This window comes from Heteronotia binoei, chromosome 8 (genome assembly GCF_032191835.1).
Source record: "Heteronotia binoei isolate CCM8104 ecotype False Entrance Well chromosome 8, APGP_CSIRO_Hbin_v1, whole genome shotgun sequence".
NCBI classification, from domain to species: Eukaryota; Metazoa; Chordata; class Lepidosauria; order Squamata; family Gekkonidae; genus Heteronotia; species Heteronotia binoei.
The window spans coordinates 103,478,820-103,502,832 of record NC_083230.1 but is presented as its reverse complement, the minus strand read 5'-3'; the positions used below and the strand labels follow the sequence as shown (position 1 = coordinate 103,502,832).

At 43.0% G+C, this 24,013-nt stretch overlaps 1 protein-coding gene across 1 annotated transcript in view; it reads left to right on the top strand.

The window, feature by feature from the left end:
* CACNA2D4 (calcium voltage-gated channel auxiliary subunit alpha2delta 4) overlaps window positions 1-24,013 on the top strand; it is a 269,022-nt gene that overhangs the window by 14,915 nt on the left and 230,094 nt on the right. Inside the window, exons 3-4 of the mRNA XM_060245776.1 lie at window positions 18,981-19,097; window positions 23,040-23,099. Coding sequence (XP_060101759.1) covers window positions 18,981-19,097; window positions 23,040-23,099 — 177 coding nt within the window. The remainder of the gene's footprint in view (window positions 1-18,980; window positions 19,098-23,039; window positions 23,100-24,013) is intronic.

The following is a 24,013-nucleotide window of genomic DNA, read 5'->3' as shown; positions in this document are numbered from 1 at the left end:
AAGGATTCCAGGTTGGGGGTGGGGGTAGCTGTTGACCTATTAGAGCCAAATAGTAAAGTAATTGTGCTTGGAAGACTAGAATGGATTTACTGTGGCATAAGGTTTGATGGACTGTATCTCCAGGTTCATATTTTTCTTCTTAAAATATCTCAGCCCTTCCCATGGGGTCTCTTTAGAGTACTGTAAATTTTTGCTGTGTTCCTAGTAGTACTGATGTTACCCAGTTATCCCCTACATTTGTCTTAATGCATCTGTCCAGTAGATCAAAAGCTGCTATGCATGCTTTTGCTGGCATAGCTAGGTAGGGATTATTGTTGCTTAAGGAAGAAAAGCTACCTGGGGTGCATCATCTCCTCAGATGCCAAGATCGACAAGGAGATTGACAACAGGCTGGCAAAGGCAAACGGTGCATTTGGCCGACTGCACAAAAGAGTGTGGAGCAACAAGCATCTGAAAAAAGGCACAAAGATCAATGTTTACAAAGCGGTTGTGATGACAACCCTCATCTATGGCTCCGAATCGTGGGTTTTATACCGTCATCACCTACGACTCCTTGAGCGCTTTCATCAGCGCTGCCTTCGCACCATCCTCAACATCCACTGGAGTGACTTTGTGACCAACACTGAAGTCCTCAAGCGGGCAGAGGTTACCAGCATCGAGGCACTGCTGTTGAAGACGCAGCTGCGCTGGGCAAGGCATATTTCTAGGATGGAAAACCACCGCCTTCCCAAGATTGCCCTGTATGGCGAACTCTCCACCGGCCATCGAAATAGAGGGGCACCAAAGAAGAGGTACAAGGACTCCTTGAAGAAATCCCTTAGCACCTGTCACATCAACCATCACCAGTGGTCTGACCTAGCCTCAGATCGCAAAGCATGGAGGCACACCATCCACCAGGCTGTCTCTTCCTTTGAGAACGCACGCATAGCTGGTCCTGAGGACAAAAGGAGATTGAGGAAGAATCGCACTGCTACAGGACCAACCCTAAATCAGACTTTTCCCTGCAGCCGCTGTGGCCGGACCTGCCTGTCCCACATTGGTCTTGTCAGCCACCAGCGAGCCTGCAGCAAACGTGGACTATTGCACCCTTCTTAAATCTTCGTTCGCGAAGCCAAGCCGAGAAGGAAGAAAACTCAGTCCCTGGGAGATGAAATAATCTCCTTGGCAACTATGCTTTTTGCCGTGATAAGATACAGTACAATGCAACCTAACACATTTTGGGTTGTACTGATTTCTATTTGGAGCCCTGGCCAGAAACTCCAAAGTTAACAAAAATCCTAAAGAAATAGGCCTGCCAATCCCAAGCTCCTCCCCCACAGCTACCATGTGCCTTTTCCGTTCAGAATGCTATGAGAAAGCTTGCTAAGGCTTCCTTTTTGGATGGTGTGTCTGTGTCTTTAAGGCTGAATGGGGGCGGGGTGAACAGGCAGAACAAGGTGGTTGCTCCCAGTAGCCGTGAAAGCAGCCCAGACCCACCATTTGCTGTACAAGCTTTTTGGAGGTTGTTTGCATAGCAAAGGGTAAACTTGAACCTTTGGTTAACCTGTTTTATTGGAAGTTCAGCAACTCGTGAGTAAATTGCTCCAGTGAGGCCACATGAGTGCAGGATTGCAAACTGTTTTATTTTTGCTTCTCTCTCTGTCTGTGTGTGTGTGTGTGTGTGTGAGAGAGAGAGAGAGAGAGATGATTTGCAGCTGCTTGGGTGAGGAAATGAAGATTGGATTCAGGGGAACTGCACTGCTGAGTTTTTATTTATTTACTTTAGGGAAAGAAGAAGAAGAAGAATTGCAGATTTATACCCCGCCCTTCTCTCTGAATTAGAGTCTCAGAGTGGCTTACCTTGTATCTTCTCCCCCACAACAGACACCCTTTGAGGTGGGTGGGGCTGAGAGGGCTCTCACAGCAGCTGCCTTTTCAAGGACAACCTCTGCCAGAGCTATGGCTAACCCAAGGCCATTCCAGCAGGTGCAAGTGGAGGAGTGGGGAATCAAACCCAGTTCTCCCAGATAAGAGTCCACACGCTTAACCACTACACCAAACTGGCTCTCTAAGTCTCCTGGCTCTATCCCCAAAGTCCCCAGATATTATCTGAGTTAGACTTGGCAACCCTATAAGGAAACAATATGCAAAATCCAAGTTTGCTTACAAGGAGATTTTAATAAATCATCAAACTTCAAGAAATAGCAGGCTAACTTCAATCTGCTGGGCCTCGAACACATACAGCGATGCTAGCTAAAACGAGACCAGAAAAATAGCTAAAACTCAACATCTTATACCCTAATTGCTGGCTACAAATCAAGAATGATATCATCAAAACTACATTCCTAAATGCTGAGAGAAAAGCCAAGCCATAACTTGCTTCTGGTACCCAGTGGCAGAGGAAAACAAGTCACCTTTCTAGATAAGAACTCAGAGAGTGTGAATGAAAATATTCCATTGGGAGCAGCCTGCCTGCCATCCCCCAGGCAACTGGAGGTCAGGAACTAACAGAACCCCAAAACAGGTTTACGGAGGCTATCCACTGACATAACACTAAGAAGTATATTTGTGTCATCTTTCCTTTTTTTAATTACACAGTGAAAAATTAATATAGTGGTAAAACAGAAGAAAACAAGAGCTTCTACACACAACAGCTGCAATGCTAAGAACACTTTCCCAGGTGTTAGACCCAGTGAACAAAATGAGATTTACTTCTGAGTAGATCTGCTAAGTAGGGATGGGCACAAACCAGTTCATGAGCCAAAATTTGGCATGAACGTGGCCCAGTTTGGAGCCCCCAAATCAATGTTTGGGTAAGGGACCTTCCCTGAGCATTTGCTGGACTTTTGTCCTGTTTGGCTGTTCAGGCATTTAAACCTAACTGCTGTATGGTGCAGGTCCACATCTGACTTTGTTGTTTGTTGTTGTTCAGTCGCACAGTCAAGTCCAACTCTTTGCAACCCCATGGACCAAGTCACACCAGGCCCACCATCCTCCAAAGTCTGCTCAAATTTGTGTTAGTTAGGTTTAAATGTCTGTGAGCCTTTTCACCAGTCCATTTCACTTCTCCCTCTTGGAAGCAGGCAGACTGCATGTCAGCTGTTATGTTTAAATAGCTGCCAGCCATTTAACCCTTTCTGAGGAATATCCAGTTTGACTCAGAGCTTTTTTGGCTTGGTTTGGGATTCAGTTTGGGAACTACCCTGAACCGAACCAGAATTTTTAGGTTTGTGCCCATCCCTACTTCTAAGAGTTGCTCTCAAATTCTTATGTGTTCTAGATTGCAACATCAAAAATGGGGAGGGGGGCAGGATTTGCTTGTTTTTAACATATGTATTAAAGTGCTACGATGCAGACAACAATGTTTGGTTCTGTATTATTTCATTCTTCTTATTCTACCTCTAAATTATTGATTCATTCTGTTTCTGTGGAATGAAGACTTTAGTTCTATTTATCCTTCTGTGCAGCGTTCTCTTGCTATGTTTAGGTTGGTTGTTTAAGGAAAGTGGTTTATTCTATTTTTGTTATGTTGAAAGTTAATCTGAAAAGCAATGTTAACACTGCCGTTAGGGTGACGTAATTTATATGGATAACAGGATTGTTTGCATTGGTTTCCAAATATTCATATGACTTTTGTGATAAAAAATTGTTTTGTGAGTTGCTGTGCTTTAAAAAGTCAGGCCTCTAGAGTAAGAAAGATGAGGTCTGAATGGGCAATTGAAGTGTGTTATGATTGGATGGTAACTGTACCCTAAGAGGCAGAGATGACTTGTTTGTGGAGAGAGAGTTTTGTTCAGTATGTGTAGAAGAGCTGATTGCAGTGCTATGGAAAGTTTAGGAATCTGTGTTCTTTGTGGAAGTTATAAGGCTAAGTGGCAATTTTGGAAATTAAGCATCAAGATTTTTTTGGCAGCAGGAACTCATTTGCATATTAGGCCAAACACCCCTGATGTAGCCTATCCTCCAAAAACTTACAGTAGGTCTTGTACTAAGAACCCTGTAAGCACTTGGAGGATTGGCTACATCAAGGGTGTGTGCCCTAATAGTCAAAGGAGTTCCTGCTACAAAAAAAGCCCTGAACATTGTGGAAGTTAATAGCCTAAGTGGCAAGTGAGAAAATAAGCCTTTGTGACTAGGTCTATTTAAGGAACTTTAGAGAAAGAACAATACCTATCTGAAGTCATTGCACTTGTGACCTTTACTGAAACTATTATGCTGTTATACTTCTACATAAACTGTTTATGTTTAAGAGAAAACAACTGTTTTTATTTAAATAGAGGATCCTCTTTTACCCCAGAGACACACCTCAGCATACTACAGAGATGTGCCTTTTTCAGAAATTACATATAAAGGGTCACAGGGAGGAGCAAAAACTTACAGAAGCTTAACATAACCTCGTATTGTGCTTAATTTTAATTACTCTTATGGATAATAGTGGATTGTGCCTTCATTTGTTGTTCCTGGTTTTTCTAATTTTATGTATATAATTTTAAACATGACAGAATTATTTTAAAATAATACAGTAGTTTATATTTCATTTCAATGTTTTGTCAGGCAGGGCTGTTTTTGTAGGGAAAAACCCAGCAGTAACTAATTTGCATATTGGGCCACACCCCTGACATCGCCATTGTTTTGCACAGGGCTTTTTTGTAAAAAAAAAAAAAAAAAGCCCAGCAGGAACTCATTTGCGTATTAGGCCACACTCCCTGACACCAAGCCAGCAGAACTGCGTTCCTGTGCATTCCTGCTAAAAAAAAAGAAAAAAGCCCTGATTTTGTGGAAGACCGGAGCTTCGATGGTGGGGGAATATTACTATTGCTGAGAAACATATACCCTCTTGGGATTGGTTGGGAATCCAGAGATAAAAGTAATCAAAATTAGTGTGTGCCATCAAAAAAGCAGCTAGGAATCTGCAGTTTTCTCAACCTCAGCTGTTGGTATCAGAACTTGGAATGAATTTACTGGGAGTAGAGGTTGAGAACATATCAGATTTTCCTTTGTTTTATATAATAACTGCATATTTCAATGCAGCTGCGTTATAGTGTTTGCATCTTTGGCTAGCCTGGTTTCATCAGATCTCAGAAGCTAAGCAGGTTCAAACATGATTATTTAGACAGAAGACCTCCCAGGAGTACTGAGATGTGATGCAGAGGCAACCTATAGCAAACCACTCCTGAATGTCTCTTGCCTTGAAGGGTCACGATAAGTAAGCTGTGACTTGACAGTAAAAAACGAAACCCAAACCCTACCATACAGAGCCTTTGTGATGCAAAAGTGAGGAAGAGAATAACAATGTATGCCACTCTGGGCTTTTTGAAAGAAGTGTGGAGTACAAGTGCCCCTCAAAGTATAAATAAATGCAAAGTATGATCACTTATAACTTTAATATTATAAACTGATTTTCACCAAGCCAGCAAATCTTCACTGAGACATCATCCTGGTAATATTTCTGAATTTGTGGCACAGTTTAAATCAGAAGAAGGGGATGTATTTTGCTTATGCAAAAACTGTCCTGCAAATAGATTGATTCTCTGCTGTATTTCAGATTGATGGGACAAATGGTTTTCATTCTGTGATGAATGGAATTTTGATGCAATGTAACAGCACAGCACCATTTAACCAAAGTGCTTTAATTTATATTCCTGTGGTTCCATAATTAGAAAAAGCCCTGCTAAATCACAAAAATCTTCACTAATAACACTATTTTATAGCAATAAAATTAGCTAGTTTTTCTGTTGAATAAATAAAATTTTAATTGATTCAATCTGAAGTTTTCCATTGTTCAGCAGAATTATTCTAGCAGCTACTAAAAACCAAGTTTAATAGATGAAACCTCTTTAAAAACTTCATGTATGTCCAGTCAGGATGCTCCAAATAGGCAGCCGTTTTGGTCTGAAGTAGTAGAACAAAATAGGAGTCAATTGCACCTTTAAGACCAACTTAGTTTTATTCAGAATGTAAGTTTTCGTGTGCATGCACACTTCTTCAGATGAGGAATGAGGTACAATAAGCAGAGTCACATATAGCTGGTGCACTTTGGAATGCCAAGTGGTACAAAGTTAAAATCCAATAGCAGAATAGTGAAATTAACAAATTCAGAAAACCTTTGATCTGGGTTGAATTAGTGTGGGAAACCATAAAACAGTAACATGTCAGAATGTGAGAATGGCTATTAATTATTCTATTGCTAATAAACCTGGGTCAAAAAGAAGGCATTTCTTTCCCAGAAGTTTTTCCTGTCCAACTAATTTACCTTTTAACATGTAGCATAAATATATACATCATTCTAGTTTGCCATTAGGAAAAATACATTAAAATATAGTAAAATAAATATATGTAAACATATATAAATACAGAATAAAATATACTAATTTGTCTAATATATCTATGCTGGGTGGTGTGTACTGCCTCTTTAAGTGGCTTTCCCAGTAGGCAGAGCAAGCAGAAAAGGAGGAGGGACTCGGTGCTTCATTTCTTAGGCTGCGGTCAGGTGAGCAGTTTGATCTGATGTAATTATTGTTACCCTGCAAGTTTAAAAATCACGTTCAAACAGCATCTGCAGCAGGGCTTTTTTTGAGCAGGAATGCAGTTCCAGCTGGCTTGACCTAATATGCAAATGAATTCCTTCAGGCCCTGCGTGAAACAATGGTGATATCAGAGATGTGGCCTAATACGCAAAGGATTTCCTGCTGGGCTTCTTCTACAAGAATGGTCCATCGAGTGAAAAAGCCCTGATCAGCAATATTCTGTTCCCCAATCATCCCCCCACCCCAGTCTTACTCCTTCTTGACTGTGAATTTTCCAACACTGGGGAAAGTCAGAAGTTTACAGGTGTAAGTGGTTTCACCCTGCATTCCCAAATGTCTGAACTCCCCTGTTGCAAAATCAAGCCATTTGGAAAGTCTGGACCTTCTCTTCCATTCCCACCCACCCTTTTGGAAGGAGTTAGAAATGTGCATATCATTGGATCTTTGTGCAAGCATTTTGAATCACTGTTTGCGTGCTTCTTTGCTACACTATTTTGTTGTGATTGGTGTGTGTGTGTTTTAGAGCAACAAATACTTTCTGTTGTTTCGGGATAGCATTGGAAATAGTCCTATTTAGGCTCCCATATTGGTGGCCAGGATTCTGACCCTGGAATTTTACTCCAAGCCACTTCATAATATTGCTCTGGCAGGAAAGCTATGTTGAGAGAAATGTGAAAACTTCCCTGTGAAATGAGTGGGAAAGGGAGTAAGATCAGGTGGGAAAGAGTAATTTTTGGTGGAGAAATACAGTTGTATAGAAACCAATGATCACAGTACTTGGCAGAGAGATTGCAGAGCTGTTAGAAAGGAGCTGGGGCTTTGGATACTTGCTTATGTGCATGCATGAAAAACAAACATAAAAAAGGATTCCACCCACCAGCTCTGTGGTTACCACACAGCAATAATCTGAACAGTCAACCATGGGGTGAGCAGCCGGCTAAGGGTAGATGTTTAGACCAAAATTCTCTAGCACAAAAAAATAAGGCTCGAATTAGAGGTGCAGCCAAAATGCACAAAGCCTGTCATTTGACCTCAGCCTTAGTCTTCTTGCTAGCAGCCTGCAGGAGTACAGAGCCTACTAAGAATCTGCAGAACCAGGCCAGGATAACCCTGGCCTTGAGCTCTAAAAACAGTTTAGCTAAGTACTGTTATTTCTTTATGTTGCAATGACCACTCTGACATGAGTGCTTGAGGAGAAATGCGTTCTGCTTGCCATTCAAGCAGCCTTTATTTTATACATGTTCATCAGTTATGCAAAACCATTCTAGTCTTAAGATACAATGACATAATACAGCATCGCAAGGAAGTCTGGCTTGCAAGATAACATCTTGCTTAGTTTGCAAAAGTTCACAATAGTTGTTGCTTCCCACAGTTACATTGTCAGGAAAAGAGGAAACAGAAGGCATGCTTATGACGTTAAAGGTTGTTTTTCCCCAGAGATTTGCAAGCTTGGCAAATCTCTTGATAGGTGGCCATTAGATCAGGACCTGATCTGCCCAGGTTTTTGGGGTACCAGTAGCCATTATCATTACATGATATCCACACCTTTAGCCAAGTTACCTGCCCCACAGTTACTAGTATAAAGAAGGCTTCAGCCAAATAGAACCAGGTGCTTGTTGTTTGCTCCACTACACAAAATTGATGCTACTATGTACAGGAGCAATTATGGTAGCATTTGGTTGCTGGCATTTCCTTTACGTTTAATGGCATTATATACAGATTGCAGGAGAATTCACTTGCACCTTTTTAGCCAGTTTGACAGCTTCTTAAATCTGCTATTCCTTTAAACCATTTTAACATTCGCAGTTAAGTTTTAGGTTTATTGCCTTGCTTATTTTAAACAGTAGACTTCCTTGATCACATATCTGCTGCCCCACTGCATAAAAAGCTGCCGTGTCAAGAGCCCCTAAAGTGCCCATCCCTCTTCCCTTGACCTTGTACCTTCCTTTTATGGAGCAGGCTCGTAAGTTTTCATCAGGGCTTTCCTTTTCTGACACATGCCCCCTGGCACTTCATTACTTATATAGAGATCATTAGTCTTTTTCATGAGGAGCACAGGTGCCTGGTTATATGTACAGAAATGCTGTAGCATTAATTAACTTTGGCACAACCGGGGAGTTGGGACTTTCTGTGCCTGCAGTTTTTTAAAGAGTCCTTGTTTTTACTCTGCTGGTTCTTTGATGCATCCATAATGTCCTAAGGAACAAAACCTGGCTTGGTTTAGATTTATTTCTTAAAGAGCTTCAAAAGTCTCAGAAAAGATGTTTGTCCTTCGATACAGGCCAATCTGGGGAAAGGCTATGGGGGGAGAAACTTTTTGAAGGATGCCAGACCGTCAGTGTATGAAGCAATACCACAGGGTCCTGTCAGACGCCACCCCACCCCACCCCACCCGGGTCTATTTCTGCTTGGAGGTGAAGTGGTTTTGCATGGAAATATTGCTCTGCCAAACAGCCTTTCCTAAGCTAATCACTCACTTCCCCTCCCACGGCCTTGCTGTTGAATTTCATCATGGGACTGAAGCATCCTCACTCGAGAGGTTTGGGGAAGCCACATCTATCATCTTCACGCTTGTCCTCATTTCTGTGTGATCATACATAGGGTACTGCAGGCAACAAATCAGATTGTGTATAACAAATCCTTTTATTGCTGTAGCCATCAGAGGGGTTTGCCTGAGAAAGCGATGAGAAATCTGCTGCAGCGCCCCGCTTAGATGATTTGACCACTGAGCCCAGCATGGTGCTGCCAGTCGGAAGCAACTGAGTCTTATGCATTTCTTGTACAAGAACGGCCGATTGAGTAAAGAATTAGGTTCTCAGTTGCTAAGCCAAATGGATGATGGGAGACTTATTTGTTTAAACATCTGCACCAATCCAAAACTGGCAGGGGGGGCTCATTGAGGTCAAACCATCTTCCCACTCATGGCTTACTGCAGGGCTTTTTTTGAGCAGGAATGCACAGGAACACAGTTCCGGCTGGCTTGGCCTCAGAGGTGTGGCCTAATATACAAATTAGTTCCTGCTGTGCAAAACAACAGTGATATCAGGGGGTGTGGCCTAACAGAGTTCCTGCTGGGCTTTTTCTACAAAAAAGGCCCTGGCTTACTCCCTATAGTTTGTCCTCCAAGTTTCTGTTCTTTTCGAGGCAAGGCGCCAACATTAGAAGAGAGGTTGGCTAGGAGAAAAATAACTAATGGGGAAGGTTACACAGAGGTATGTGGTGCTTTTTACCTGTGTGCCCATTTTAGGTCTAAAATTGGACCTCCTGTCTGTTCTGTAAGGGGAACTGGCCTGGGTTTAAACAAAGTCTGCTTCCATTACATCTAGTCTGTCCTTCTATGTAAGTCAGTAAATCAAAGGACAGTGGGGAATACAAATAATTTGAGAAGAACCACAAAAGTGGCAAGAAAGGTGGGATGTTGGTTTCAAAATACCATGTTTACTTAAGGACCCTGAATGTAAAATGACCCGTCCCTCCCAAAAGATTATGCACAAAAAAGGTTTTGTTTTTTTTTTAAATTACTATACATGCCTATAACTTGCCTGTTATTCTTGATAGGGGAAAATGCTGGACATCCTTTCAGGTAAATAGGGTTTTGAGTAGAGTTCACTAGGAAAAGATCTGGAAAACGTTATTTCAGGTTTCAGCAGAATGGATAAAAAGTGATTACTCAGGGTCCAGAGCCCCACACTTCCAAAGTTAAATTGCATGAAAGAAGTGGGAGCATTTGATGTGATTGTTTTCTTTATACCTGTAATAATTACAGCAGAGTTATCAGTGCAGGACAAATGGTTGCTCTTGTTTTGAAGTGAACGGATTTGGCATGCATACCTAGCTCATAAGCCCTTTTAATTGTTGCTAACAATAGTGCGAGTTTTTTAAAGGCACAACAACAGTATGCTTATTCTCCCCCCCCCCCCTCCTTGTAGATACATCATCGCTTCTACCATTTTTTAACACAGAGGCCGTTTTCGCACTCACGTTTTACTGGCGCCACGACCATCCTGACGCCGGCGAATCTGCATGGCTTTCGCACCAGAAGCTCCGGCGCTCCCAGAAGCGCCGGCTACTTCCGTCGCTAAGCCAGCGCAAACGGAAATCGCAAAGATGCAGGAAAACGTTTGCGCTGGCTTAGCGACGGAAAGCGCCGGCGCTTCTGGGAGCGCCGGCGCTTCTGTTGCGAAATCCATGCAGATTCGCCGGCGTCAGGAGGGTCGTGGCGCCAGTAAAACATGAGTGCGAAAACACCCAGAGACTAGAGAGAGGCTAATTCAGTATAAACAAGAAATGTGCAATTATTCTGCAAATTTCTCACTGCATTTCATCCTGTACATGAAATTACTTTGAGTATCTCAGCTGCATTCACTAAATTGGTGTATAATCCAAGTTAGTTTACAGTGTGTTATTTATTACCAATTAAATTCAATATGCAAATCTGTTGCTATGAATGCCAGCACATTCAGGTTAGGAGATGCTGCAAAATCTACTAATCAATTATTAGTTATATATTTTATGTACATATGAGTTACGTTGGAACTTTAAAAATCTAAGTTTAATTACAGAAAAGCCATCAATTATGCAATTTGGATAGCCACCAATTATGCAAAATTGGATAGCAATTTTTAAAATATATCTTAAAAAGAATCAGCATAACTGTCACTGTCTTAGTTATAGGGTAAGTTTTAGTATGTGAAAAAGTCTTCGCTGTTAGCTGAAGACCCAGATTAGGGTGCTTGGTACAGGGTAACAGTGCCCCTCAGAAACTGAGGTCTGGATTTGGTCAATCTCAGGATGAGGGACCTCTTGAAAAGGTGAGATATAAATATAATAAAATAATAAATACACAGATAGAGAAATGGTTTTTCTAGTACAGGAAGTTCCAAAGGGTAGGTGCCAGAAGGGGTCCTAACTCAAATCCTAACTAATCTTACTCATGAGAATTAAGAATCTGGCTCAGCATCCTGGATAGGCCAGGCATGCCTGATCTCATCAGATTTCAGAAGCTAAGCGAGGCTGACTCTGGCAAATACTTGGAAGGGAGACCTCCTTGGAATACCAGGGTTGGGACACAGAGACAGCCATTCTCTGAACGTCCTTTATCGGGGCTTTTTTTTTGTAGCAGGAACTCCTTTGCATATTAGGCCACACACCCTGATGTAGCCAATCCTCCTAGAGCTTACAGGGCTCTTAGTACAGGGCCTACTGTAAACTCCAGGATGACTGGCTGCATCAGGGGAGTGTGGCCTAATATGCAAAGGAGTTCCTGCTAGAATTCCACCCCTGACAAAAAGGCACACACAGAGCTCCTCCAAACAATCTGGCTCAGGGCTTCCACTAGACCTCAAGAAGAAGAGAGGAGACTGGAATTATACCCCACCCTTCACTCAGACTCTCAGAGCAGCATACAATCTGCTTTCCCTTCCCCTCCCCACAACAGATACCCTGTGAGGTAGGTGGGACTGAGAGAGCTCTTTAGAGAACTGCTCTTGAGAGAACTGTGGCTGACCCAAAGTCACACCAGCAGCTGCTATGGAAGAGTAAGGAAGAGTAAGGAATCAAACCCGGTTCTCCCAGATTAGAGTCCACGCACTTAACCACCACACCAAACTGTCTTGAGAGAATAATGAACTGGAGAACAGACTACAGTAATTTCTGATGGGTAGCTATGTTGGTCTGTAACAGAGCAAAATTTGAGCCCAGTAGCATCTTAAAGACCAACAAAAATGTCCAGGGTATAAATCTTGGTGAGTCAAAGTTCACTTCCTCTGATACGAAGACAGACTAAAGAGAGAGTTGTCCAGAATACAAAGATACCTACTTGCTCATATAAGAGGAATCACATGCCTTGACTTTGCTGAAGCAAAGGGAAATAGGTCACAGTTAATCACAACATGTTTACTTCTGCATCAAGAACACACTTGAAAATTATCGTGTGTACAGGCTCAAAAGGGAGGGGGGATCAGAGTACATTTTCTTCAGTAGGGTGAGAACAGCATTTGGAATGCTGATGACATATCCATCTATCACTGCCTGTGCCTTTTCCCTGCAGGAAAACAGCAACTCCCCAGTGTTATTTCAGACCTAGAAAACAGCACAGGATGGGAGACTTAAACCAGTCATCCCTTGTGTCACAGTCTCAAATAAAACTGTCCCTGGGAGTGTGGCTCTTAGGGAACAGGAAACGCTGGGAGCTCTAATCCTGGAACTCTCCATATCATCTCTATTTAAACCTTAGATTTGTGTTCTGTAGATATGGATGAGAGAGAAATGGCAATTTGATATCTGAATTTAAGATGGGGTTCAAGCTGATGAGAGTTTCTAGCTTGAATGCAGCCTTGGGAGAGACTGGGGGTGTACAAATTTTACTCGGAAACCCGATGCTTGCTCTGGTGTCCACTGCGCATTTGCTTTTACTGTACTCTGCCTGTGTTTCTGTAAGTAAATGCAAAATTGCAAAGGTGCCATCAAATTCCAGCGTTGCATTATCCAAAAGAAACCAAACACAGGGCACTTTTCCTGGAACTTCTTATTGTCTGGAAGCACAAAGTACATAACAGTTTGTCCCGCACCTTATTTAAATGTAAGCCTATACATGCCATTTTTTAAAAAGTTGGCTTTGGCATACGAAAGAAATTGGTCATGCTTTCCCCTAGTCTTGATTCTTAAGCAGATTGTATGTCTGAACTTACGCATGAATTGGCCTTCTCCGGCAGCCACACCACTCAAATTATGTATGTGTAGATGCATGTAGGAAATAGCAGTCGTTCCTGTAAGGCACAAAAAGCAGGGGTGGAATTCTAGCAGGTGCTGCTTTGCATATTAGGCCACGCACCCCTGATGTAGCCAATCCTCCAAGAGCTTACAAGGCTCTTTTTTGTAAGCTCTTGGAGAAATGGCTCCATCAGGGCTGTGTGGCCTAATATGCAAAGGAGCTCCTGCTAGAATTCCACCCCTGACAAAAAGGCTTACTACTTAATCATCTTGCTGCTGTATTCCCTCTGGTACAAATGGTCAGGGAGCAGGGTTTGCTGGTAGCCCAAGGGAAGGAGCTGGTGGGCATGGTCAGGTTCTGGAGGATGCATGGGCAGCACAGGAGGCAGGCAGTGCTGTATCCAGAACCCTCCACACTTAGTCAGAATTTCAGATTAATTGTTAAATCATTCCTCAGCACTAAAGGCGCAAAGAAGAGTCGATAAATAGTCTTCTGTTGGTGCTCACCCTAGGGTTGCCAGGTCTGGCTCAAGAAGTATCTGGGAACTTTGGGGGTGGAGCCAGGAGCAAGGGTGTGGCAAGCACGATTGAATTCCAAAGGGAGTTCTGGCAGTCGTATTTAAAGGGACTGCACACCATTTGGAAATAATGAAGAATAGGGTCACCTTCTTTTGGGGTTCATGGGTCCAATTGTTTTGAAACTTGGGAGAGGCACTGGATGCTATGCTGAAAATTTAGTGCCTCTACCTCAAAAAATACCCCCCCCCAGAGCCCCAGGTACCCATAGGGTATAATGGAGTGCCCAGCAGACATTTCGCTTCCCCCTCCCTGCTTTCTGCTAACCCTGAAGTGGGGGGAGGGCCTCCAAACTGGGGGATCCTCTGCCCCCAACTGGGGATTGGCAACCCTAATAGAAAGATACCTAAGTTCTGGTAAGCAAGAGGCTGATTCAACCCCTTAAAGTAACAGAGATGAGTTTCTCTGTAGACAAAATTATGACATTCAGGTGGCAACTGAGTTAGGACAGACACTGCAAACTTCAGTGGCTTCTTAGGCCTTCTGTTTGTGGCCCAGTTACATCTCTGATTCCCTCCATAAGTGCCTCTGTGCTAAGCTTTTGTGACCAGCCCCTCCTTTGACAACCCACTAACAGCAATGCAGAAGCAGAAGCCACTGTCTGTTTTTAATCTGGCAGAGTCCTTGCTAAGCAATACTAGATGCTTCCTGCATGGTTAATCGTGCTAAGCAATACTAGTAGCTCTCATGCTTGCTCACTGGATATGATTCTATGCCTATCCACACCCCCCCTCCACTCCTGTCTGCTCTCATTCTTCCTTCTCTCCATCAAGGCGTTTCTTACCCCACAGAGGCTCATGAGCTTTCTGTAATGATAAACAAATGAGCCCTTTGAACCACAGAAATTGCTCGTCTTCTCTTCTTGTCTATGCATAAAGAACATTTAAAACACTCATCTGTCATTTCACATTAAAAGGGAAATAGCCTCAGCTTTAATACCTGGGCTTTTCCCCCTGGAGGAACGTGGTGGAACGGAGTTCCAGGACCTCTTTGTGGAAACAAAATACTAAAAAAATATTTAAAGGTTCATGAGGGAGCACCCATGTGTTTCTCCTTCATTTCTGTTATTATATAGTGCAGGCATGCCCAACTTCAAAAAGGTCGTGATATATTTTTTCCGGACAAAAGTGCTGGTGGTCTACCACCATGAAAATTAAGTTTCAAATTAGTTTTGAAATAGATTTTAACCCACCAAAGTTGGGTTCCACTGCCCCCTGCCCATTTACAATGCACCTTCTGTCATTTACTGGTAAGCAAAAATAAGCAAAAACAAAACAGAGAGATGAAGATCCAGAAAGAACTGCAAACAGTTTTTCTTAATTTTTTATTGTTATAACTTTCTTTAACTGTCTTAATAACTTTCTTTAACTTTTATTGAGTAATTTGTGTTAAATGTAGGTCAAGTATTGATCCAGGCTGATCTTGCTCCGTCTTTAAATCTTCAGTCTTGCCAATTAGTGAGACGTCTGAGCTTGCGTCTCATTCACCAGCTTTTTGAAGTTGGGTGAATATTGCGTGAGGGCCAGTCTCAGGGAATCCTGGAGATGTTCATCTGCCATGTTGGAACGCTGTGTACTCTTTGTCATTTTCAGATGGGAAAACACAGATTCACGCAAACAAGTTTATGCAATGGAAGATTACATTTTGTCACAAAAGAATGGAGAGAGCTGAATATTTCCTGATCGGTAGTCCTCCCTTTTAAAGAAATCATTCCAAGTAGTTCTTTTTTAACACTGAAGTCTTCAAAAACCATCTGGATAAAGACTAGTAACTGGACTATGTCTCTTATGTCTGTAGATTCATCCAGTTGGAGTGAGAAAGCAACACAAACTGAAACATTCTCCAACAATTGTTCAGTTGTGTCTCCATACATCTTTTCTATTTGCTGCACGACGGTGTTTCTTGACAATTGTACATCTTGAACAGCAGCTATGATCTCTTTCTTATTCTTAAATCATTCAAAAAGATTGTCTGATGCTTCAAGAAAACAATCTTTTACAAATTCTTCTTCATTGAAAGGTTTGCATTTCTTTGCGATCAGGTTGCTGACCTTGAAGGATGGCATGGTTGCATTGAACACACACACATGAAGCTGCCTTATACTGAATCAGACCCTCGGTCCATCAAAGTCAGTATTGTCTACTCAGACTGGCAGCGATTCTCCAGGGTCTCAAGCTGAGGTTTTTCACGCCTACTTGCCTGGACCCTTTTTAGTTGGAGATGCCAGGGATTGAACCTGGGACCTTCTGCTTACCAAGCATATGCTCTACCACTGAGCCACCGTCCCTCCCCAATGATTCAGGCAATGATTCATATTATAAGAACAGGGTGTTATAAGAGTATGTCTGTTTTCACATGTGAGCCACTATAATGTGGGCACCAGCAAAAGCACTCCCAACATAATTAGGGGCCTTTTTATTCAGCAAAAAATCCTCAGCAGTGAGCCCCCAGATGACTTTAAGCAAGGCTTTTTTGTAGAAAAAGCCCAGCAGGAACTCATTTGCATATTAGGCCACACCACCTGATGCCAAGCCAGCTAGAACTGCGTTCCTGCTCAAAAAAAGCCCTGACTTTGAGCCAGCATAGCTGAGAGCTGTCCTTTCCCATACCAGTGGAGGCTGGGGGAGAGGGGCAGACAGTCTGTCAGTTCCACCTTATCTCTAGACCCTGCTGTCTATCTGTAGCTGTTCAAATGATCAATCTTTAGACCTATCAGTGTTCAAAAACAAGCAGAAAGAGAGAGATTTGATCAGCCTCCACAGCATTGGAACTTCTCATCAAACTCCAAACCTCAGAGATAATTTGCATATTCGCCTTTTGGGACTCTGGCACTCAGAGATGCAGCTGGTCTGCATATACAAGTAGGACCACAAATGCAACTGTTGTTGCGAGTATGATGCACACACATACCACTGTATCCATCATGCTTCAATTTCCACTGTTTCTTCACCTGATGGAAATCGAATGTATACACATCATACACATTACATTAGGCTTTGGAAAGGGAATGTGCACAGATCTGCTAGATTTCCAAAGGTTCATACCTGCACTAGCCGTGGCTGTTTTTTGTTAGTTCTGCAAAACATTTCCACTAGAGAGCATAAACCTTTGCCCCCAAGGTGGGGCTGCTTACCACAGACAAGCAGCACCTCACCCTGTCCTGATGAAAGAAATATTTAAGAAGCTTCAAACAGGGATCCTGGAGCAGAAAGGCTACTAGTGTTATATCTTAAGGGAAACTATCCCAATAAAAGAAGTCACTTAATACCGTATTTTTGGACCATAAGACGCACTTTCTCCCCCCCAAAAAGTGGGGGGGGGGAAGTGTGTGCGTCTTATGGAGCGAAGGTACGTACCTTCCTCCGGGGGGGGGGGATCCGCTGCCTCCGCCTCTGATCCTGGCGCTTCCCCCGTGCCTGCTGCCTGGCTCCAGCTTCTTCCAGCAAGCGCTGGGATCGCTCCATGTGGCCCCACCGCAAACCCAGCGCTTCGCAAGCGCCGGCTGTGGAGAGGGCAGCATGCTTCCTCCTTGGCTGCCTGCCTGGCTCCAGCTCTGATGCTTACAGCAAGCGCCAGGATCGCTCCCTCTGCCCTCCAATCCCAGCGCTTGCTTTAAGCATCAGAGCTGGAGCCAGGCAGGCAGGCAAGGAGGAAGCACCCACCCCTCCGCAAACCCAGCACTTCGCGAGCGCCGGCTGTGGAGAGGGCAGCGTTCTTCCTCCTTGCCGGCCTGGCTCCAGCTCTGATGCTTAAAGCAAGCGCTGGGATCGAAGGGCGGAGGGAGCGATCCTGGTGCTTGCTGTAAGCATCAGAGCTGGAGCCAGGCAGGCAAGGAGGAAGCACGCTGCCCTCTCCACAGCCGGCGCTCACGAAGCGCTGGGTTTGCGGTGGGGCCACGTGGAGCGATCCCAGCACTTGCTGGAAGAAGCTGGAGCCAGGCAGGCAGGCGCGGGGGAAGCGCCGGGATCGGAGGCGGAGGCAGCGGATCGCCCCCCAGGAGGAAGGCGCGTCCTATCGTCCAGAGCGCCTTATGGTGCAAAAAATACGGTAATTGACATCTCCTGTTCTTTTGATGGAACTTCTAGACCATGGGTGGCCAAATTGTGACTCAAGAGCCACATGTGGCTCTTTCACACGTATTGTGGACCTCTCAAAGCCCCCACTGCCCTGTTGGCCCGCTTAGAGAAGGCATTTTTCTCTTTAAATCACTTCTCAAAGCCAAGGCAGCCAGTGGCTTGGAGAATGCATTCGAAGTTCGAGTTGTTTTCTTTTCCTTCCCTCCCTCCCTGTTTTGCAGCTCAAACATCTGGCGCTCATGTCTTGCGGCTCTCAAATGTCTGATGTTTATTCTATGTAGCTCTTTCAAGTTTGGTCACCTGTGTTCTAGACAAAGACCTGCCCCGTAACTAGATGACCTTGGGGGTCCCTTCCAACTCTATGACCGATTTTGCACTGACCTTACACCGCTCTCATGTTTGTCTTCTCTGCGCAGCTTCCTTCCGATTTCACACTATCTACCCCGGGGCTGCAGCAAGCGTCAGTGTTTTCGCACAGCAAACAGAAACTGATTTTTAGTGGTTTCTGTTTGCTGCGCAAAAACGCTGATGCTTGCTGCAGCCCCGGGGCAGATAGTGTGAAATCAGAAGGAAGCCGCGCTGAGAAGACGAACATGAGAGCGGCGTAAGGTGAGTGCGAAATCGGTCTGTGATTCTATGAAGCAGTTGACAAGTAATCACAGGCAATTAGCAGCAATATTGAAAAACTACTTGTGCACCACACATTAAAGTAAGGTTCTTATGGGGTATGCTTTGAATATTCCATTGGATCATGTCTGCATCCCAGGTGAATTTTGATCATGTTTGCATCCTAGGTGAATTCTCTTTTATTTTACACAGGCCTCAGATTCAGTGGGAGCTCACAGGAGCACAGCTCCTGAAGCTTTCTGAGAGTTCCACCTCATCCTTCTGAGAGTTCCACCTCCTTGTCCATTGAATAGTATGTGCAGCTGCATAACAATCCCTGGATGAGCTCCACCACCTATTTTTCTACAAAATGACCCCTGAATATACAGGAGTTTTCTACAGTTAAGAAAAACAGTTGTATCAGTAGAGATTTAGCGATAGCCAGCTCCCCACCTGTTTGTGCCATTTTTTCTTCACTGTTGATTTTCCTTGTCTCTTATGGTAGAAGTATAAAGATGTGGAACCAACTATGAAGATTAAAGAAGTGGATGGATTAGAGCTGGTGAAGAAGTTCTCTGAGGAGATGGAAAGCATGCTGCACAGAAAAGTAGAAGCTGTTGAGGTAAACCATGATTTAGTATTTTTCCTTACGTTCTTTCTCAGCTCAGAGTAAGAGAGGAAAACAAATAATCAAAAGGAGTTTATGCTCCTTTTCTGTGATTTATAAGGAGTATCAAAAGCTTCTAAAGTGCATACTGAAGTGTTCAATGTGTGAACATGATTTATAAGACCTGTTGTCTCAGAACTCGGTGATACTGGTAGGGTTGCCAGGTCTGTGTTGGAAAATACCTGGAGTCTGTGGGGGTGGAGCCAGAAGAGTGTGGGGTTTGGAGAGGGGAGGCGCCTCAGCATGGTACAGTGCCATAGAGTCCACCAAAGCAGCCATTTTCTCCAGGGGAACTGATCTCTGCCAGCTGGAGATCAGTTGTAAAGGCAGAAGATATCCAGGCCCCACCTGGAGGCTGGCAACCCTAGGTACTGTAGATATTTATTAGAACATACCAAGGTGACCCAAAATAGCTATAGAAGCTACGTGGATACAACAAACCATGAAAATACAATAGAATTCAACAAATCGCAATAGATTGGCAATAACACAGCTACCCAGGATAAAACACATTTCAAATATGCCCCCCAAATAAAACAGTTAGCTAACAATCCTTGAAATTTTTACCATCCCCCTAAACAGTTTTTTTTAAAAAAAGAGTTCAGAAGTACCTCATGGGAGATAGCATTTCACAGAACTAAGAAGACTGGATTATATGGTGTCCCGTGTTGAACTTCTGCTGGTGTTGGTAGACACAGGTAGGTATGGTGGACATGCAGTGATTACTAGATAAGAAAGGAACCATGCTCCCATATCATTCAATAGTTGTCTAGAGGAGATAATTTATTTGTCCACATACCAAACTGTATATGCCTAGGTTACATCTTCTTCAAACTATGATGGGTACAAGATCCTTGGCCTCTTGTGTGTGTTGCCTTTAGCCGGTTGCATATATTTAGTATAATTAGAACTCTGAAGATTTCTCCACAAATGTGTTCAATTTATCATGATTGAATGCATTGATCAGATATGAGCTGATCACCCAGCCCGTTTGGTTTTTTGCCAAACAGCCATGAAAGTATGCTGAACACGTTTCCATTGGTTTTTGCAATACCATGTATGTGCAAGGTGATGCTGATTCAGATTGGCAAGCAATTGTTAACATACCTAGGGTCTACTTAGGTGAACATCAAAGCGTAAGATTTTATGAAAACACAGCATTTATTTGTGACGGATTTGTCTGCTTGATGTTAGTCCTTGTACCAGAGATTACCCTTCTGGATCATGCTTACAATTTCTATGTTTGTTGCATTTTGGCGTAGTGGTTAAGGGAACCAGTTTGGTGTCGTGGATAAGTGTGCGGACTCTTATTTGGGAGGATCGGGTTTGATTCCCCACTCCTCCACTTGCATCTGCTGGAATGGCCTTGGGTCAGCCATAGTTCTGACAGAGGCTGTCCTTGGAAGAGCAGCTGCTGTGAGAGCCCGATCAGCCCCACCCACCTCCCAGGGTGTCTGTTGTGGGGGAGGAAGATAAAGGAGATTGTGAGCTGCTCTGAGACTCTGAAATTCAGAGGAGGGCAGGATATAAATCCAATATCATCATTTATGAACCACTTTTCTTCTGTTGTGGAACATTTAGGGTTCAATCTTAAGAAGTCTCCTATCCAACGCTGTCTCTCGAGTCAGGAATGTAAAACCAGCTGTGCAAATGGCTCATCCAGTCCAGCATCCTGTTTCATACTGTGGCCAAACTGATAATCTCAGAAGGCCAGCAAGCAAGGCAGAGAAGCCAAAGAATCCTGTTATTTTGTTGTCACCCATTTCTAGTATTTAGTGACTTGACCAGCCCTGTCATTAGGCAAACTAGGTGTCTGCCTAGGGCTCTGGCCTTCTGGGGCACCAAATTGGGTGACCCCCATGTGACTCAGTGACATTATCAATGCCGGGGGGGGGCAGAAGTTGGCCTTGTCTAGGGTTCCAGACAGTCTAGGCTGTCCCTGTTTAAAGGATTAGTACTTCTGATCATGGAGGCTCCATAGAGTCATTGTGGCAAACAGTCATGGATGGACTCTTTGAATTTATCTCACCCCCTTGTGCCTTCTAGCAGTTCCCGAGTTATTCAATGAATTGAGGTCTATGGAACAGATTTTCCAAAATTTAACCCTAGCTATCTGGCCACTATCCTCCTTGGTTTGAACTAGTTTTGAATAGAATCCTATCTGTACTAGTAGCAATAGTCATATTTTTCTCTGACTCATTCCTGGAGCATAGATTTAAAATTGTAAACAGTATTTTAGATAACAGGCAACTAAAGTGGCTGATAAAAACCCAGGGAGTGTTCCACGTTCAATTAAATCTGCTTGAAGGGAAATGATACATGTTTATGCTCTGCCCTGTTTGATACCCAAAACATTTCATTTGTTTTCCCTTCAACTGCTGCAAAAATATCACGATGTGGTGTGCAATGATATAGGCTTAATTCTGACTGCTGTAAACAACGTATGTTAAAATCAATTGCATATGGTGACAAATTATAGTCAGAGCCAAATTACATATTACGTGGGAGATATGTCATTGAATCTCCCAATATTTTCTCTTTTTTTAGTGAGATGCCACTGCAGGGAACCTGTTAGATTAGAGAAAAGTGGTAGTGAGGCATGGGGGAAGGGGTTAACTCAATCTGTTCTGTTTTCCCCACTCAAAATCACCATGGTTTTTCCTTTGTGGTTTGGAGGGGATTTCCCACCCACCCCCATCAAATAATAGCTTGGGATATAGACTGGGAAAATAGCAAGAGGAAAAAGGTTATATAGGAATCTCCATCACAAAATCCATGTTGCACGTAATTTAAAAAATATATATTTATTTTTATTTATCAAATCAAACTCTGGGATACCTTATAACAGAGACCTAATCACAAATGTTGGGATACCTAATCTTTGCTATGATTTATTAGAGTATCTGATTTTGTGGCACTTATTTTCAACCAAAGTATTTTGATTAGCAATGCGTTACAAAAAGATGGTGGGCGTTTTTTGCTTTGTGTATATTTATTTCATATGTACAGTTGTCAGACTATATAAAATGGCCTTTTATTTGGTTGTGGCTTAATAAAAACAAGCCAGGCTGTTCTTAGTTCAGTAGAGCCATAAACATGGCAAAGCTTATTGTATTTATAGCCATAAATGCTTTAAGAAGGGCTTTTTGGCTATTTCTCATAAGAGTTCAATTTAAACAACAACAAAATGCTTCAGTGCACTCTTAAATTTATTTTATCTCTATAAGTAGCGTGCACTGTGGCTCTCAAAGAACGTCTAGGAGATGGTTGACCCTGTGGAGCTGTGCTTCTAACCTGCAACACGTAATCTTGCAGCAGGAAACATTTGCATAGGTTCTTAGAATTATAGAGCACAGAAGAATCCGTACTCTTCCCAATCCTGTTATGAACACACAAATACCCAGCAGCAGGGCTGTTATTCTTCCCCCTGTAGTTTTAACAGCCTCATGACAGGAAGAAATTCAGCAATATCATATATCCATTATGGGAAACACTGCATGTAGCATGTGCACAGAGGCTGACTCTGTCTCAGGAAAACAAACAAAAACAAAGATTCCACCATTTGGCCTTTCATTATTCTAACTGTTTTTCTCTTTGAGTAATGTTTTTCAATAGTTTCATCCAATGCTCTCTCTAAACTGTGGAGTCTTGTGAGCAAAAATTCTACTTCATGAGCTACTGGCCTTAAAGTTGTGAGGAATCAATTTTGCGTCTGCCTAAATTAGTTTGCTCTGGGCCATCCCTCCTGAGTGAAGACAAAAATGTGTGAACTGGAGGCTAAAAAACTGTGAGCTAGCCCACACAAACTCAGCTTAAAGGGTCTTGTCTATTGCTCCCCACACTGTTATCTCATTTTCCTTCTGTAATTTCTTTTTTTTCTAATTTTGATTTTATTAGCGGTTAGTCGAAGCAGCTGAAGATGCTGATCTCTACCACGACTTCAATTCCTCCTTGGTGGTAAGTCATAATTTTATTCAGAAGTATTAATGCCACATTCAGATCTTCCAGCAGCAAAGGCTTAATTTGTGTGTCTTGAAACCTCAAGGAATATTGGACTAGTTCAACTTTCACACAGATTTAGATTCAGGTTTGGTCTTAAAGGTGCCATCAGATTCAGACTTTGTTCTGTTTCATATGGACTGGCAGCCCTAGGAGCAACCCATTATCTAAACCCATTATCTAAAGCAACCCATTATCTAAAGCCACAGTGATGAAATTTGATCCACGCAGAAATTAAATATAAAGGAGAAATGTTTTACCTATTGTACTCCATGACAGTTTTCTATGTGCAATGATTTGCTTTTGTATGTGGAACACTAGCAGTGCCCACCATCCTAAGTGGAGTAACACCTTTCAAGAGACTTATGTAACTCCTTTTTATCCCAGGTGCTGAGTTAAGTAATCTAAGGTTATGCTCATACCCAGTGTTTTCAGAGATTCCAACACAATGCAATTAAACAGTGCAAAGAACATTTTAGAGTCTAAGAAAATGTCAAAATGGTTAATTAACAACTAGCACAAGTTAAGAGTCCTATAGAAGGGGAGAGCCCTACTCACTTTCGATCCACCCTGTATAGGTCACAGTTCTACGTCTTGGGTGTGATCCAGGTAGGGTTCCCAATCTTTCTAGATCCAACATGCTGCAATTGACCTCTTCAACAGGCAGGAGTTCTTCACACAAAGATCTCAGAGACAATCTTTTATTATCTTCAGGACCACCTCTCCCCATATGAGCCCCTCCGGGCTTTGAGATCATCTACACATCTTCTTGTGATCCCTGATCCTAAGGATGCCCAGTTGGCCTCAATGAGGGCCAGGGCCTTTTCAATCCAAAAAATCTTCTTCAATCCGGGCCCCTACCTGGTGAAATG